The sequence below is a fragment of the Calliphora vicina genome, chromosome 5 (assembly GCF_958450345.1).
Source record: "Calliphora vicina chromosome 5, idCalVici1.1, whole genome shotgun sequence".
In the NCBI taxonomy this organism is placed as follows: Eukaryota; Metazoa; Arthropoda; class Insecta; order Diptera; family Calliphoridae; genus Calliphora; species Calliphora vicina.
In genome coordinates, this window is record NC_088784.1 from 81,071,281 (window position 1) to 81,090,296 (window position 19,016).

At 28.3% G+C, this 19,016-nt stretch overlaps 1 protein-coding gene across 1 annotated transcript in view; it reads right to left on the bottom strand.

Moving 5' to 3' along the window:
* Syn2 (Syntrophin-like 2) overlaps window positions 1–19,016 on the bottom strand; it is a 229,859-nt gene that overhangs the window by 58,537 nt on the left and 152,306 nt on the right. Inside the window, exons 5-6 of the mRNA XM_065511233.1 lie at window positions 11,053–11,217; window positions 5,180–5,364 (exon numbers count right to left, since the gene is read on the bottom strand). Of these exons, the coding sequence (XP_065367305.1) occupies window positions 5,180–5,364; window positions 11,053–11,217 (350 nt within the window). The remainder of the gene's footprint in view (window positions 1–5,179; window positions 5,365–11,052; window positions 11,218–19,016) is intronic.

Genomic DNA, 19,016 nt, shown 5'->3' on the forward strand with positions numbered 1-19,016 from the left:
GATTTATAAGAGATTTCGTTATCGAAAGATTTTGTAATATTAGATACACAGTAACCGCTCCTGACAGTCAATTCCCAGCATTTCTAGGAGACTGTCCTGATTTTAGCTATCGTTTAGGATGACAACTAGTTACATAACAAGCTACGTGAGTAGTTATTTTAACAAGTGCAACTAAGCACAGGTTCAGTTGACCCTTTTGGATTAATTACAGACAAATGCATTACACAATTAACATTTAAAGTGACTACACTATAGATTACTTAGAAACACTTAAGTTACAATTGTCTTTAAAGTAACCAATTGACTTCTCTCCACATTACAAATATCAAATACGTGTCAAGTGATATTTACTGTCTATAAGGGATACATTTACTCAGTACTTGCTTATCTGCTGTGTTATTAGGAGATGATATACAGCACGATCAAAATATTGCCGATTTAAAAAGGGAAGTCGCAAGATATATGTTCAAAAGATTATGGCTTAAACAAGTATTCATACCTAGATCTTACAATCAATGGCCCATAATCATAGTCAAAAATAAAGTACATTTTAAGAGAATTAAACTCGACTTTACTTAAGAGTGGACTTTAGGTCTATCATAGACAAGTTAAAGTATACTTCTGACGCTGAAATCGACTCTAAATATAAAACTATCTGAAGTTGTTTTTAACTCGTTTAACAACAGCATCATCTGTACTTCGCCGAGTAAAAAAGTTCGTCACAAAGTAAAAAATGTTTAAGTTACAAGATATTGGTAGAGATTTTGCAATTATTGAACAGTTATCAATAAAATTAGTACCAAAATATCGTAATTATGATATTAATCTTATCTTTTCCACTTTTTCACAACAAACAACTATCTTTCTTTGGATGTCCCGGTTATTTTTATTGTTTGCTTTTTTTTTTCTAAATTTGCGGTTAAAATCGGTTCAATTTAAAACATTAATTTAAATTTTTTAATTTTGACTATGGTTGCAAATTAGTAAAAAGCAGGTTTTTATTTTAAAGTTGTTTTTAAAAGGAAACGACTTTAGTGTTTGACTATGATTATGGGCCAATATATCCAACGTTTTCTCAGAAGAACCTTATTTCATTTCTTGCTTAATTTAACACTGTTGTGTATTTTTTGGACATTACACAATCCATAGTTAATTTATGTTTCCGCACAAAAATATAAGTGCATATTTTTTAAATTTGCATAAAAATCCGCCCCCTAGTTATGACATTTTTTTAATGTATGGAAGGTTCAACAATTTGTATGTGCTTAAATTGTTTACTGGTCCAACATTTTTAGTTAATTTTTGTCATAATATCCCTGCCAATTTTTTTGAACTAATTTTACTAATTATCAACAGCAACAATTTCAGATCATTAGAGTAAATATATAATTTTCATTAGAGTAAATATATATGGCTAAATGAAAATAAAAATGGCTAAAAAAATGGCTAAAGGCTAAATTATTTTTTTGTGGCTAAAATTTAGCCCAAAAAGGGCTAAATTGGCAACACTGCATATAAGGCCCTCTTCCGAAAATCACCACGAATATAATCTTTTGTTATTTTATTTTTTTTTTTGAATTTAATAATTTAAAAATAATTATATGAATCTCAGATATTAGTTACTTGTAAAATTGTTATTTTGACCTCTAAGGCTTGATATTACATAAATGAATAAAATGAATAAAATAAAATGAGACGCCAAAGTTTCATTGCAATTAATTTTACTGCATATTACTGAAAAAATTGTTGAGATGCATAAAGTCGTTTTTTAGCTGTAATGGAAGCGGAGAAGACGAATTTTTTAAGCTCAGAATTAATTTCCACATCATTTTTAAATAGGCGCTTATAAAAGCGGAAACGTTTCCACCTGAAGTAATTCAATTATTATGTTGCAGTGAACCCATGGAAAAAGACCTTTTTGATTTAGATTTACAAAATGAATTAGATTTAAGCAATTACTAAAAGTTTTAGTATAATTAAAATAAATGAATGAATGAATGAATACAATGTATTATGTTTGCATTAATGGTTGCAAATGGGTTAATTTTTGGTCGTTAGTGGGCTAAATTCCATTTTTTAAAAGAGTTATTCTTACTTATGAAATTCTTTAAGGACTTGGTTTGAATACTATGATTTTTTAGTCGTTATTAATTTTGCACAGAAAAACTGGTCATTTGACCTATAGTACATTGTGAAATATTTAGATAGTTATCATGTGAATCGTGTACTCGGTATTTATTAATATATCCACTTTTTCCAGACACCCTCCCATTAAAGATTTTATAATTGCTTGCGTCGCCTCTTTGGACGAGTTGATCCACTCATACTTAAAATCGGACAATTTCTGGAATTCCTTTCCTGTGTTCTTTAATTTTTTTCTCCAGAAATATGAAATATGAATGCACTCTGTGCTGTTCTGCGTATTGCACCGAGCGAAACAAATATTAGTCGGGCGGACCAAGGGTCCATTTTGAAAAAAAAGTCAAAAAAGTTTTTGATTTTGCAAAAAAAGTAAAAAATTTTATGTTTTGAGTTACAAAACATTTATTTTGATATGTAGATATCCAAAACGCATCCCATTAAGGAAAAAATCTATGCTTTCTTTTAAGAAAAAAGGTCACATTTTGAAAAAAAAAAAAAAAAGTTTTTGATTTTGGAAAAAAAATTGTCAAACTTTTTTTTAATTTTTTTTCGGAAGATTGAAGAAATAATTATCTAAACTATTTGGGACATATTTTGCTAAGAACAATAGATAATAAGTAACATGGATCAGAAAAAACACCTGTTTGGCTAAAATGTAAAATTTTGACCCCCTCTAACTCAGAGAATTCTTGACCGACCTTGTTGAATTACTATCAACTAGAACTAACCTTGGTGCAAATTTCATCCCTATCGGAAGAAATCTATTTCAAAAGTTGGTTCACTTGACATCATTCTCCATAAACAAAATCATCCTTCAAGGTCTCTCGGCTTCAATTCGTATATTACCCAATTTCCTTGTTTTTGGTTAAAGCCTGCTGCTTTCAAAAGTTTTGAAATTGCTGCTTTATTAGCTTCCAATGATTTTGCAAGCTCTTGTTGAGTTTGACAACAATCTTCATAGAGTAATGCCTCCAATTCTTGGTCTTCAAAGTTTTTAAGCTGGTCTCGGCGACGCTTGTCTTTCGTATCAAAATCACCACTTCTCAACCACACAAACCATCTATCGTTGAAACCGATGCAACACATACAGCATATGGTTTGGTGAGGAAGCTTCAGCTTTTTTCAAATTAAGGAAGTAAAGCAAAACTTTCCGCATATGACGCTTTGTTGGCACCAAATTTTACATTTTTGAAACAAAAAAAAACTTTGTTGTTTACACTATAATGTTCAATAACTAAGTGAGAATAAATGACAGATATGTACCCTTGAAAACAACATAAAAGTTATTAAAAACAAAAACTGCTTTCAAAAAATAAGCCATCTATTGTAAATCCCGCATTTTTAAGTCATACACCCTATAGTATTTATATGTAATTTATTTTAATTTGTTACCTCAAATCTGAAATTTTACATTTTTTAGTTTTTTTTTAACGAAATTTACAAAAAAATATTAAAATTGATTTGGATTCTAACAAACGCTAAATAATTATTAAAAGTGCATATTTTAGTGGCTGTACCTGTTATGGGTTAGCCTGGGAACCGATTTAAATTATATACTTTTAAAATTTAATTTAAAGTCTATGCAGTTCGGACCGTAACCATAGAATGCCAAAACTATAGATTGATGGTGGATATACAAGATTCGGCACAACCAAATATTAATAAAAAATATTTTTTTTTGCGATTTTCCCACAATAAATTAAAAAATTCGTTCCACAGTGCCATCGATACGATCCATCTTAATTGGAAGAGACAAAAAAAAACCATGGTTTTTGTTGCACAAACTGTATTTAGGTTGGTGTGTTGCTGTATTGTGTACAACTTTTTTATTTCCGTTTTCCGCACACACAAACACACACATGTCATATTGTTAGCCTTTTATTTTTTTTTTTGTTGTATCTGTGTACGAATATTCATTTATGTCGAGTTTGCTTTTTGCCATTTATCATGTTTGCTATAAGAGAGAGAGTATGAGCATTTGTGTATGTGTATGAATATTTGCATGTCTGTATGTATGTAGTTTTATTTGTGAACAAATTGCTTTATTGTACAATAAATTTTTTATTTATACTCGTATTTTTAGCAAGAGTAACAATAACATCACAACTAACAACAAATATGTAAATGAATGTGTATTTGAAACAGAGAAAAAAGAAAATAAATAAAATAATAAAAACTTTAAAAACAATATTAACTAAAAGTGTTGATTATTCACAGAATTTCTGTTGACTTAATAAATAGTGGGTCAAAACAAAAGTTTATTTTTTTTTTAAACAAATACACTCAGGTCTCGTTTTATGCGATAGATGCGTTCCAAAAAAATCGCATATAGCGATACTCTAGCTTCATATAAAAACTAATGATTCGTTCCAAAATTCTGAAAAACCGCATAAATTAAAATTTTAATTGAAAATCCAAAGCAAAATCACATAAAAAAATCAACAAAAATATAATTGGGGGATTCAAACGGTCTTCTATTAGGTCGTATTGTCATAATGTCATAAAATATTTTTTTAGTTTAAACAATTTTTTGTTGGGTTTTAAACAAAAAAGTTATAAACTAATAACACTTTTTGAGCTATGTTTATTGGTTTGTCATAACATAACAGTTTTTTTGTTTGCAGAATATGACAATACGACCTAATAGCAGACCGTTTGAATTCCCCAATTATTAATTATTTAATAACAGAAAAAACTGAAAATTATCAAAAAAATAAGCTAAACCATTTTTTAAGGAAATTCTGTAAATATGTATGATCAATCTGAACGACTTTAAAATTGTCGACATTGTTTAAGAATTGGTACAACGTCACATTCATTACTAGATGATACAATCATATTGTAAAATATCATTTTCATCACTAGAATTAAAAAAAACATCTAAAATTTTAAAATCTGTTAAAATTCCAAAAAAAAAATCGTTAATTTAAAAACCGCATAAATTTGAATCCTCATAAAACGAGACCTGAGTGTATGTATATTTTTGATGAAAAAAGAAACATTAAAATCTTGTCAACATGCTAATATCTGCACTCACCTGTAAATGTGTTAAACCCACTACATTGTCGTTAATTAATTTCAGCCATTGACTCAAAATCGCCAACTCATCACAGTGTATAATGCCAGTTGAGGTTCCATTTATTCCACGAACTTCGAAAGCGTTTTGTCTTAATTTATCAGTGCCATAAATATAACGTGTCACATAAGCCATCATTAGGGGTACTAAAATACAAGGAAATTTTAAAGAAAAAAATAACAAAAAATCTTGTTAATAAAATGTGTTAAACGTTTGTAGCATTTTAGCAGAGATCGAATATAATTTGTCCTTAAATTCAAATATTAGAAAATAGCACTTATTGTAAGTTATAAAAATAAAACAAGTTAGAAAGTATAGTCGGTCAAGTACTACCGATATAATACCGTTCACCAAGTAAATGGGCGAAAGGATTATTATTCTTTTAAAATGTTCTTTTTACATTAAACATATTTTTGGGAAAATTTTTAAGTATAGATACCTATATAAATCCGAAAGTTACGACCAGGGCAACCAAAAATATGCTCTAAAAAAGGAGTTTTATGCGCATAAAATATGCACTTATAAACGAAAAATATGCTCTTAAAGTATAAAAAATATGCACTTGAAAATAGTTGGTTACTGTTTGATTTCAACGTTTTATTAAAAAAATATATAAGAAGTAAATAAAATATTGAGCTGATTAATTAAAATTGTTTATTATAAGATTAAATTTCGATTGTACTGTCTTTTGCAAAAAACCATGAGATTTCTTAATTTTAGATCTAAATTTTAAAAACCGGTTAACCGAGTGATGAAAACCGGATAAATCGGTTCACCGAAAATCGACATTTTAAATTAACCGGTTGGGAAAAACCGAGATTTCGAAGAAAAAACGGGTTTTCGGTTAACCGGTTCATAAACACTAATTAGGATTCAAAATACCATGACATTTCCTAGTTTTCTTCCTTTCGCATCCATTGTTTCGTCTAACGATATCTTTGTTACAATTTGTCTAAATCTATCAACGTGCTTTGGACGCAAGATTTTCGATTAAAAAACTTCTTAATATTCTGAAGTTTTGTTTAATTTTATATTAGTGGTAAACTGTTAATGCCCAACCATAACTGTCTCAACCTTAAGTTTCTTTTTTAAATGTATCCAAAATTTTGTTAAGAAGTTACCCATAATAACACAATTTAGAAATTTATATTTAATTTTTTACGTATTTTCACTATTTGTTAAAATTTAATAATTGTGTGAATCTAAGCTCATTTAAGTCAACGAAAATTCATTTAAGATAAGTCGATTATGGGTACTCTCATTTTTTCTTTAAGTATAAATAAAATAAAATATAGAAATAAAAAATTACAATACAAACAATAAAATTGTATTAAGAAAACAAACTAATGAACAAAAAAATTATGCAAAAATATGCATTAACAAATCGATGCCAAAATTCTTAAAATTTTCTGAAACGGATAAATAACTAACTCATATGTTTATACGACACACAGAAAAAAATATGATATTGCATATTTTTGGTTGCCCTGGTTATGACCGATAATGTCTTATTTCGGAAGGTCATTTGCATAAGGGCTAGATGAAATAATGGGCAAAAAAAAATGAATCGATATATCATCAAAATGTACTTTAAGCACAAGCTTCACATGAACAGCCAGCCAATGGACGGACATCGCTAAATGGAGTCTGAAAGTGGTTCTGAGTTGATCCGTATACTTAAAGGACTATTTTTGGGGGTTACAAATATCAGCTCAAATGCATAATACACTTGTCACTATGGTGGAGTAGGTTATATCAAATAAAACAAGTAAGAGAGCTATATTCGGCAGTGCCGAATCTTATATACCCATCACCAAATTATACATAAAAATATTTTTTTAAATATTTTTATTTAAACAAAATTATATTTTTTTAATTTTTTTTCCAAATAGTTTTTAATTTTTTTTAAAAAAGTTGTTTCCAAATTTTTTTTTTAATTTTTAAAAAAAATTTTGTTTGGAAAAATAATTTATGACAAAAAAAATTTATGATGAAACAAAAAAATAGGGTTAAAAAATATTTTTCCCGATTTTGACCCATTGTAGGTCCAACTTACTTATATACATCGTTGCAATGGACTTTGAAATATCTATCATTAGACATCCATATTGTTTATATTAATGACTAAGTAATACAGATATGGATAAAAAATAGGGCAAAAATCGAGGTTGTCCCAGTTTTTTCCTTATATCTCAGCCATTTATGGGACTATTTTGTCGAATAGCAACCGAGCCGGCAGAATTCCCGAAATATTGATGTATGAACCATGTATTTGAGTTATTTGTGGGCTACGGAAAGTTGATTTCAACATACAGACGGACGTGGCTATATCGACTTCCCTATCTATAACGATCCAGAATATATATATACTCTGGATCGTATAATAATTATTTCTTCTTGTGGGAGAATTTCAAAATTCGGGACTATCGAAATTAATAGCGAATATAGTGTGTTATCATTGATAAGATCTCACATCGCTTAACTGTTGTATATATCACCCGATTTGTTTGATTGTATATCATCTATGGCACCATGAAATAACTCTCATGCAATAAATCAATTCAACAAAAATTAACTAATTCCCAAACTTAAAAAATTAAATAACACCCAAAGAGTAAACTACTACCAATTTTTGGCTTTGCGATAAAGTAATAAATCTGAAAAATTTCTGCCGTTTTCCATTTTTTATGATTTTTTTATAACCAAAAAATTAGCTATTTTCACGTAAAAAATATATTTGTTGGTTCAATTTGTTATTATAACTCCGAAACCACTGAGTCGATTGAAATGCAATATATATGCGAAAATATATACATAGCATTGGGAAAATGCCTTAAATTTTTTTTCGATTTTGTTGCCCTGTGTATAAAAACCGGATTCGCTCAGGTTTCTACTCTGGGATGTATCATAAACCGGTTTCGCTTAGTAAAGATTTAATTTACTACATATATGTTTCGAAATACTTAAGAAAAGCTTTTCACTCGGCTATGGAAGGAGTCCTTACAAAGCGAAGCCAGTTTTTGAAAACCTTTTTAGCCAAAGGACAGCAACTCAAGAAATCTTTACTGAGCGAAGCCATTTTTGGGTACATCTGAAAGGATCCCTTTTTAGTGAGCGAAGCTTTGTATGAAATAACTCCCAAAATAGATGAAGTAACTCCCAAAAAAAATTTAAATAATCCCCAACAAAAAATTTGATGGTAGTTGTTTCATTGGGTATATTTTCATAATGAAATAATTCCTAACGCACTGGCTGTTATATAATAATGAAATGTGGGAGTTATTTTATATTTTCTATTACTAGAAAATATTAGAAGTAAATTTCACCTTGCTAGATTCATGCATTCAAATGTTATTGGGAACAAATTTCGTGATAAATATCAGCTTTCTATATCTCCTCATAAGAGGTCTACGGACGGACGGACATTTTGTTCTAAAATATGTTTTGTTTGAATCGATAACAAAAATTATTGGCCAAACGGAAATATTTGGGATATATTTCATCCCCCTAGCTCTTTTCATCTAGGCCCTGTCGTGGCTTCAACATGGACTAGGTATATCCATCTGTCTGTTTCGATGTGTTTTGGAATACTTCGGAATAAATAGTTGGTGAGTGTAAAATGGTGAAGTAGCTTTTGCGGATTCAACCAAATATTTCAGGGACAATGTACAAAATTTCTTAAAACCTACAATATATAACATTTAAAATTTAAACAGTTCTATATCTGAGTGCTAAGAAGAACATTCAGGTCGAAGAGGATGAGCTCCTCAAAAAAATTATAATTTTTTAAATATTGCGAGGAAAACGATGATGAAACTTGGATCATTATGGAACTTCCTGAAAGTCTACCAAGTTTATGATATTGAATAAAAGACAGTGTCCATAAGAGGTGCGGAGATTGGCCCATTTTCCTTTGCAATTGTTCAAACTTAACTGGATGGCATCTGCGACCTCTTGCCATAAAATATCTTTGGGTAGTTTATACTCAGCGCAACCAGAATCCCATAAACTTCGCCGTACTTCAATTTCCTCGAGTTTGATAATATTTCCGTGTGACCTCACGGATTCCAACTTTTAGAGGTTGGATTTTTGTTTGGACCTTGATTTTTTATTAATTGAAATGTCGCTATCCATTTTATATTTAATTTATTTTCCAATTTTGTATCATTTTGTTTGTTTTTAAATGGTATGTTCACACGATTGTCAGATGTCTGACAATGCTTTTTGTGACAACGTTGCAAGACAAAAATTGTAAGTTCACACGGTTGTTAGACATTTTCTACACATTTTTCTGACAGTATTGTAAGATCTGACAATAGTCTATACATGATGATGGCCTTCTTTAAGTTAAGCTGATATTGGTTATTTGTCGTCCTTAAGTTATTTAAAAGGATCAACAATATTGTCCTTTAAACTCTCAATATATACTCACTATTTCAACTATTTCAAAAGTACATCAATTGCAATACAGTATATTCTTTATTTAGAGTTTATATAATTTTATTCCATTTAAAAAAAAAAACAGCCACAAATTGAAATTTTTCCTGAATTTTAACACGTACACAGAAAAAACTATTTCTTAAACCGTTTCAATTCAAATATTGTCACATATTGAACTGGTTTCAATTATTTCATAATTAAATCAACTATTCATTTGCTCAAAAACAAAATTTCTTGATATTTTCTATTGAATTTTGAATTTGATTATTTTGTCAATTGAATATACAATTTTCGTTATTGGTTGAATTTCAAATACAAAAATTATTGAATAGATAATTTTCGTAATTGAAAACACATTATTGTTATTTTTTGTGTTTCAATTACGAAAATTATTGTATGTTAATTGTAAATTTATAAGTTTTATAAAATGTTTATCGTCTTCTGTACGATTTTGTGAATGATTTATGCAACCTTAATCGCGTACATGCCAGAATTATTACATTAAAAACAATCTTAATTTAAAACTATGCACTTGTATTTTATTATACAGCATTTTGTCATATAATTTAACAATTTAAGTCTACGTATATTCCTTCACATGTTAGCACTTTTATATGTCTACATTATACTTCATTATTATCATTTGTATACCCACCATCCAAAAAGTTGGAGGGTATATTGATTTTGTCATTCTGTTTGTAACACATCAGAATATTTGTCAAAATATTTCTGGGTCCTCAAAAGATTTTAACACCATCTAGCTATGTCCGTTCCTCTGTCTGTCTGTTGAAAACACGATAGGACCAAAACGAAAGGAGCCAGCTGCTGAAATACTCTCTGTTGATAAGGTTTATTTGGCATTGAAAATGGCCAATATCGTTACATGATTTCACCTAGCCCCCATACAAATGTTGTTCCGGAATACTGTTTTATACAGTATTAAATATGTTGATTATGCGGCAATTCTGATAAAATTTTGCACAAATTAGTTTTAAGTACTCTGAAATTATACTGTAAAGTATAACGAAAATCGGGCAACATTTGTCTCTCGTCCTCATGCAGGTCCCCCTCAGAAAATTACTTGAACATTCATAATTGTTTGATAACAATTAATAGCGTTGTGAAATTGGACAAAAACAAGTTTTATATTAATCTAAATCGGTCCCTAATTGACCCAAGCCCCCAAATAACTCCTACATCAGAATATTTTATAGTCACATATTGATGTTGGGTATACACAAGATTCGTCACAGCCGTATATAACATACTTAATTGTTTATATATTTCACTTCCTGTCTTTATTTCATTTGTCTTTCAAGTATTTTGTTTTGTTTCCGTCCTGCTTTATGTTGTCATTGTTGTCGTTGTTATTGTTTTTATTATGTTTTACTTACCTGCCACAACATCAACCCACTTCTTTTCAGGTTCTGAACAAATTGACATTGGTCTACTACAGCTACGACTTATGGTACCATTATTCACTGAGGATTTGTATCCTTCATCAGCCTTTAGTTCAGCACATGTTGTATCATTATCCGAGTCTGGTGTATCTTTTGCCACTTAATAAGGAGAAAGTTGGAAAAAAATGTTTAAAAAAAAGAGTAAAGAAGAAGACAAGTTATATATGTATACATGAATAAAAACGTATTTACAGAGACAAAAACAATATGAGGAAATAAATGTTAAATAAATAACATTATATGTATGTATCTATACATATGTATAGAGGAATGTGTTAATGTATTCAGTCTGTTACTTTTATATAAAAAGCCACACAGCTATGGGTTATATAAACCCGAAAAATGTCTTTTATTATGTTTCAATTGGTATATATTTATTTTCGATTTCTGAAAAATTAAAATTTTGATTTGTATCATTTTTGAACTGGGTGTACGATATGTATATGTACGTATGTATGTATATAGGAGGAATCAAAATTATTCAATAAGGTATCCAACTTAACTCGTTTCAATTTTAAATTCGATTTAGATTGTATTTTATCGATGTTCCAAGTTAAAATGTTTTATTAGAATTGTATTACTATTTTAATAAATTGATATGTCTATATAGAGTTTTACTTATATTTTCTATTCAAATGGACTGTAACTGTAACCACACCCAAGCGAATTTTTAACTTAAAATTAAAACCCGTTAAATTTTTTGAAATAATCTGAAAAAGTGTTAAAATGACTAAACAACCTAATTAAAATGTAGACACTTTTCTCCAATTTAAATATTTACAAAATACATAAACAATTTGTTTGTTTTTCTCAATGCTCTTTTTGGACATTCTACTAAATTAATTAGTTATAATGATGAATGAATTTTTCGATAGGAAGAAATTGAGTAACAAATGTATTTGAAAAAATGGAATTGCATTATAAATGCTCTTTTACTAAAATATGAATTTCTAAAATTAAAGTGGATGTTTTTACCTTTTAAAATCAATAAAATCTGAACTCTCGATGATGGTTTTTCTTTATTTGTACGAAAACATACAGAATATTGTTTTGTTTTTATCTTTTAAAAATGGTGGTTTATTTCTTTTGTCTTCCTTTGATTGCAAAAACAGGTGATCAGTAGTTTAAAAATTATAACAACTCTTTATTTATTTAATTTAACACAACAATTTTATTAGTCACTTTCTAATAGTCACACTTTAAAAACGCACAGCTCCTACGATATACGGACTCAATCATAACTCGCTGTTACTATTTAAATACTCAGCGCTATATTCTAGAATTTTCATGAATAATCTAACGGAAATACTAGAATGTTCTATTTTCACATTGATCACCTATAGCTTTTAGAGCTGCTTCAAAGTTAATGTTGTCATACTTATAATCTATATTAATAACAGCGTGTTATCAACGTTGTTAATAACAATAGAAGTTTCTTCTGATCCCAGTAAGCACCAAAGCCCCAAAAATTTAAGCACTTGAACATTTTGTTGGAATTTGACTTGAATGCAAATGTAATTATACTTTAAACATGGAAAATATTTGAAAATTTATTTATTTTTCAAACAAAAAACATATGGCTTGAATTTATGTTTCCTTTTTACTGGAGAATGCTATTGAAATAAAGTGTAATAAAACTGTAACTCAATTGCTTGACTATAATTCAAGGCTTGAATTACACTTGCTTTCAACTTGAATTCCAGTAAAAATGCTTATTGGGATGGAACTGTTTAAAAACATAATGTATATCGGATCACATCATTAGAATCCCATTTCGAATGTTATTGCCAACAGTTTTTTTTAAAACAAATACAAAAATGTAGGACATGAATTTCTAGATATCCTTCTTAAAAACTTATTATCCTCTTTTTGATATAAATGTTTTGCAATGGCTAATATTTATAACCCAACATAGGTTTTTGCGGAAAGAAATATCTAAAATTGGAGAACGGCTGGACCTAATTGTTTAATTTTTTTTTGTTTATAGTAATCCAATTTAAAGAATATCTAAAATCGATGAACGCCTGAACGGATTTGCAATTTTTTTTTAATGTTTGTAGTAGTCCATAAAAGTTTTTTACGGAAAGAAAAGACGCCCACTTTTTTATATCCTCAGGAAACTTCATGTAGAAGTTTGACTGTCCGCGCAAAATAGTGAAAGAAAAATAAAAGTGTCACGGACAAGTTCTTAATGAAAATCATTATGATTGCGATGCTTTGAAGGAAGCAGTTCGAACGAATTGATGCTGGAAGATGGTCGAACTGCTAATTCAGTACTCAAGTTGTCATTGAATATGCAAGTCAATGAAAATCTAAAGTGCAACATTTCCAAGAACAGTGTAATTGGAGGCATTAGACAAAACGATGCAAAATTTACAAAATAATCAAAGACGGTTTGATGATGCTATGATTCTGTTGCCAGGTGATTTTCGCAAACGTTGCTAGTTATTTCACGGTCAAAACCAGTCAATGAATTTACCCAGCAAAAACTTCGCTTAAAAAGCTACAATGTCTTTTTAATAATGTCTTTTTTAATAACTTACTTTTTAAGTAGTAAAGTCTTTTTTTTTATTGCATGTTTATTTTTAGAAAAATAGAAAGGAATATTGCATTACTGTGTGAAAACCATTATTTGACGCACAATGAAATAACTAAACAGTGGTGTAGTGAGTACAACAACAGACTAGCAAACGGATGGTTGGTGGTTCGACTCTTGGCTGCGACTTATTTTTTTTTTTTATTTCTTGTTTGCAAATACAAAATTCTATAAATAACTCTACTAACAAAACCACTTAATTCCGGCCAAAATATAAAGGATTACTTTTGGGACATCGCGAACAAAAATAATGACTTCTTACAGTAGAAAAATAAGAAGTCGAATCGTCAAATTCCCCTTATTTTTCGGCTTATTTGTAAGTAAAGTTTTTGCTGGGTAATGGACATTTGAAGTTTTCCGTTTTGTGGAAACTCAAACTGACTTTGAACATGCGTGTCGAGCTGCAGAACGACTAATGTAGATGTTTTTTCAAAGCAATGGCTTGACATTGGTAACTGCAAAATCCCCATTGACATTTCGATCGGCTGTATTCAATTTCTTGTTGCTTTCTGCCAGTTCACCTAATCAAAATCCAAACTCATTCGCAAGGTGTTTCCAAACATTGCAAAAAATAAGACAAATCATGATTGGTTGAGCGAAAGTGATATATTGGCAGATTCAAAGTCAAATTGCTCGCGAATTGGTAACGTACAATAAATACGTTTTTTTTCTATTTTTAACCTTCTTTACATTTTTTTTCTCTTTTTTAATGATTCTATCATAAATGTCCAGCGATCTCAGTGATGTTTTTTTTTTTAATAATGATTTTTTTTAAATAAATGAATTTAAATTTTTGTTTATATTAATATTTAAGCAATAAACTTTTTCAAAAAACCAACATTTTTTAGTAGTATTTACGATATTGTAGCATAAAAAGAACTTTGGAGAACTTTGAATTTTGTATGACCATATAAAACTTGTTTACTAATTATAAAGTAAAGATTAAAAAGTTTTATTTTCTTTTATCGACATTTTTCATTTCGTCCCATATATAAATGGATGTACATTAGAGCTGCTCTTAAAAAATATATTTGGTTTGGATGAATCTTATTTAGTTCTTTTGTATCTCAAACTAACAGGTTTAAGATAATTTTTATTGAAAGATAGGATTTATTTAAATTTTTAAAAATATATTATTAAAATATTTAAATTTATAATTTGAAAGTAAATTTTTAATTAGGTTTAAGTTCATTTTATTATAATTTATTTGTAATAATCAGGAAAACCGGAAATATGCTGTAAAAAAATCGTTTTATGCGCTTTAAATATGCTGTAAAAACTTTAAAATATGCTCTTAAAATATAAAAAATATGCTCTTAAAAAAACAAACTTTTACATAATTTTTAACCAAAAAATATACTTTTATTTAAAAAAATCAATACAATTCATTTCTAAAAAGGTAAAGTAACATAGAATAAACAAAAATAACATGAACTAAAACAAGTGTAACAAAAAATAAATACATACAACATAAAAACAATGCTATGATAAGGCCTCGAGAGGTATTTTTTGATGATATTTTATATAAATTTAAAGTCACTTCTTCAATTAGGGTTATTATTGCAAAAATTACAAAATATTGACTTAAATTTTCAAATGAAAATCCTTGTCTATTGGATCTGAAGACATTTTTATACATAGAAAATGTTCTTTCCATATCAACTGGTGTAATAGGAGCAACTTGAAAAGACAATATTTCTTTAACACTTAGAACGGTTAAGTTTGAATTAGAACTAAAATTTGATATTTAGATGGCGCTATTATTAAAATAGTGCTTAGCTTATATTAAAAAAAAACCATCTATTTTTAAATTTTGAATTTTAAACAAAGGAAGTAAAAACCTGTAACACAACAGCGAAAAATAAGTAAGACAAAATTTGTTTTTGATAAAGTCAAAATATGCTATTAAACAGTAAAATATGCACTAAAACGCAAAAATATGACATAAATATGCTCTTAAAACAAATATATGCAAAAATATGCATTTAAGGGTAAAATATGCAAAATCATGCACTAACAAATCGATGCCAAAATTCTTAAATAGTTCTGACTCACCAGAAAACACATGCATTTGCATATTTTGGTTTCCCTGGTAATAATTCAAAGAATATCACTGAATACTGAAATTTTAGACAATTGGCAAATAGGAATGCATTTTCCACCCTGCCAAGGCCTAATTAAAAATTTACTTTCATATTATATATACATATATAAAATCTATAAATAATTAAATTTTTTAAGAAATCAAAAAAATACCATTCTTTAGCCATTTTTACAACTTTAAATCGATTTCCGGAACAGATTAAATTTAACAATAGTTAGTTTTAGCTATTAATGAACAAAATAACATCAATTCAAAGGAAATATGTATATTTTTAAGGACATGTCTAATGTACATACGTACATATGTATATGGTAAATTTTAATAGCTACATAAATAAGTTAAATAAAATTCAAGACAAAAGAGCTCCAATGTAAATGTACTCTTAAGTACTTGTGCCCTTTTTCATATAATTAAGAATTAAATTACATTTGTGTTTGTAATGACATACAGAAATACATACATTTGTATATATTGACATGCATGCTCCTACATGCTCATATACATATGGGCAATTCCACGAGAATGACTACGACGACTGAAAAAACAAAAACCCTTGAAACTTTTGATTTGAATAGAAGAAAATAATGAAATGTTACTATGTGAAAGTATTTAGATCATACTACAACATTTTAATGACATAAATAATAGTTTAAACAGATTATTTTTAATTTTTTAATGTTTTAGGTATGTTTTAGGCTATTAGCTTGTAGTATGAAATGAATTTGACTCTGATTGTTTTTTTGCTATTGTCAAATTGTTTATTGAAACCGAATAGATATTTTCTATTCACTTTTTTAGTTTTTGTGTACATATATTTACAGAATATATATTGTTTTATTATAAGAGTCTGTCTGTCACGTACGGTATGTCACGTACGATATTAAACTTTATTTATTATAAAATCATTCAAAGATTGTTTTTATTTTATATGACGGATTGTAAAGGAAAAGTATTTCGTTTAGTGTATGAAATTAAAAGAAAACGATTCGAATATTTTCGCATATTTCTACATTTACCTCAAAATGACTTCCGTTTTATGTCACGTACGATATACCCTTATTTCGCTCAATATTTTGGACAACAATATTTCAAAAGAACTTTTTATGATTTTAATATATAGTACCCTCTGAATGGAACATAAAGACCAAATTATTTTTCAGATACTCTTATTTTTGCAAAATCTATTCCACTCTATAATACAAATGTCACGTACGATGATATGGAATTGCCCACATATATGTTTTTATATGTATTAGGGTTGAACTGCATATTAAATGAGCTCTAAATTTGAATAAGATTTTTCACAACTGAATTAGGTCTCTGACAGGAGAGTTTCCGATATACATATGTCTATTTATCTATGATGTAAGTGACTACCTCGATTACTTATTTATCTCCAATTTTTTTTTCTCGATTTTTTTTATAAGCTTTTTTTTTACTCAATTTTTTTCACTAAAAATGGTTTTTGGTTATTTATTTAGCTTAAAGTACACTTTGCTTAAGATTATATAAAATTCGGCACAGCTGAATATCTCAATGTTGATATTGAAAAATTTGACCTTTGACCTTCACGATTTAAGGATTAACGTTTTCCGATTTTAGTAAAGGTTTCAGGGTATATTTAGAATTATCTGGACTATAATATTCTGAATAAGTTTTGCTCAAAATTCATAAGAGTAAGGAAATAGAGCTCATTCAAGTAAAAATTGCCAAATAATTGTTTTTTCTCGAAAATTTCAAAATTTAAATCGCAGTTACGGAAAAACTATAAGAGATATTTTCATAATTTTTTCACATTTTTATTCCCTATTATATTCTTAATAAATCCCAATGAGATGATCAAAAAAATCTGAAATTTGTTTAACAAAATTTTTAAAAATTTGAAAATGGAGTTTTGAAACTGCCGTTAAAAAAATTTTATTTTTTTGTTCATAACTAAGAATAGGTTAACGGTATCCCACGGACACAAAAACTCATATACAAGTAAATATGGATATATTTTAAGTAAAAATTAGCTTTTATTTTAATATTTATCAAAATATGTTAATTTTGTTCCTACCTTTCTTGTTCTAGTTGCCTGAGACACGTTAATGGCCGGGCGAATTTTTAATAACTTTAAAATTTTTTGACCAATTTCTGTTTTTTATGTCTCATTAGAATAAAAGTTACGTACATATTTCTATTCTTTTAAATTAAATTGCAAAAGTAATTTTTTAATGGCAAAATTTTTACATAAACTGAAAAAAATGCATTTTTTCCCCTTGTAAATGCATCTCAAAACTTCAGAGGGCTTGCGGCACAACTTAACCCCAACCGATTTACCTAAAATTTTTTCAGGATGATTTTTTTACTAATGTTCACCAAACTGGAGGGTGAGAATGGCCAAAATCCAGCTTTCGTTTATTAAGGGCCACCCTAATGCCATATATGTAGAATGTAATGTGTATTATAGTGTGTATTCGTTAAATAACATTAAAAACACAAGAGCTGTTTGTTCCTCTCATGTAAATGAAAATTAAGACTGAAAATAAATGTGTAAAATAACATCAACATTCTTGAAATAAGAATTTTTTTTGCAGGACTAAAGTGCATTTTTTTATAGAATGTTCTCTTCTATATTTGCATAAGTAAATGGCAGGCTGAACAATTTGCATTGACGTTTTAATGGCTCCCACTGACATTTTATAGCACAAAGAGTGAAGTTTATGTAAGTGGACAAGTACGAACACAATGGACCTACATAAATTGATCAGTGGTCAATGGCTGTTTATAGTTTGTTAAATTTGCACATATGGAAATTTGTCTCTAAGTACTTATGCATATGTAAACCAGACTGCCTCCTAAAAAGATATGATGCAGAAAATTATTTAAAATTTAATTTAACTTTAATTTTACTTCGATATTCAAAACACTTTTTCCGTACCAAATTTCTATTGTAAACTTTTCCTATCTTTAATAATCGTTTTCGATTATGAGGGTTAGTAATTTAAAAAGCTACAACACAAATTTTATAACAAATTGTACTCATTACTTTAAAACAGATGATACCCAGTTTACTAGTTTTTCATTTGTGAGCTTATGTTACTGCCAGCATTTTTGTTAATTAAGTCGAAATATAATTTGTTATTGTAGTTATTGTAATAGTAAAATAAATATTCATAATCATTAAACTTTTACTCATTAACATTCTCTAAAATC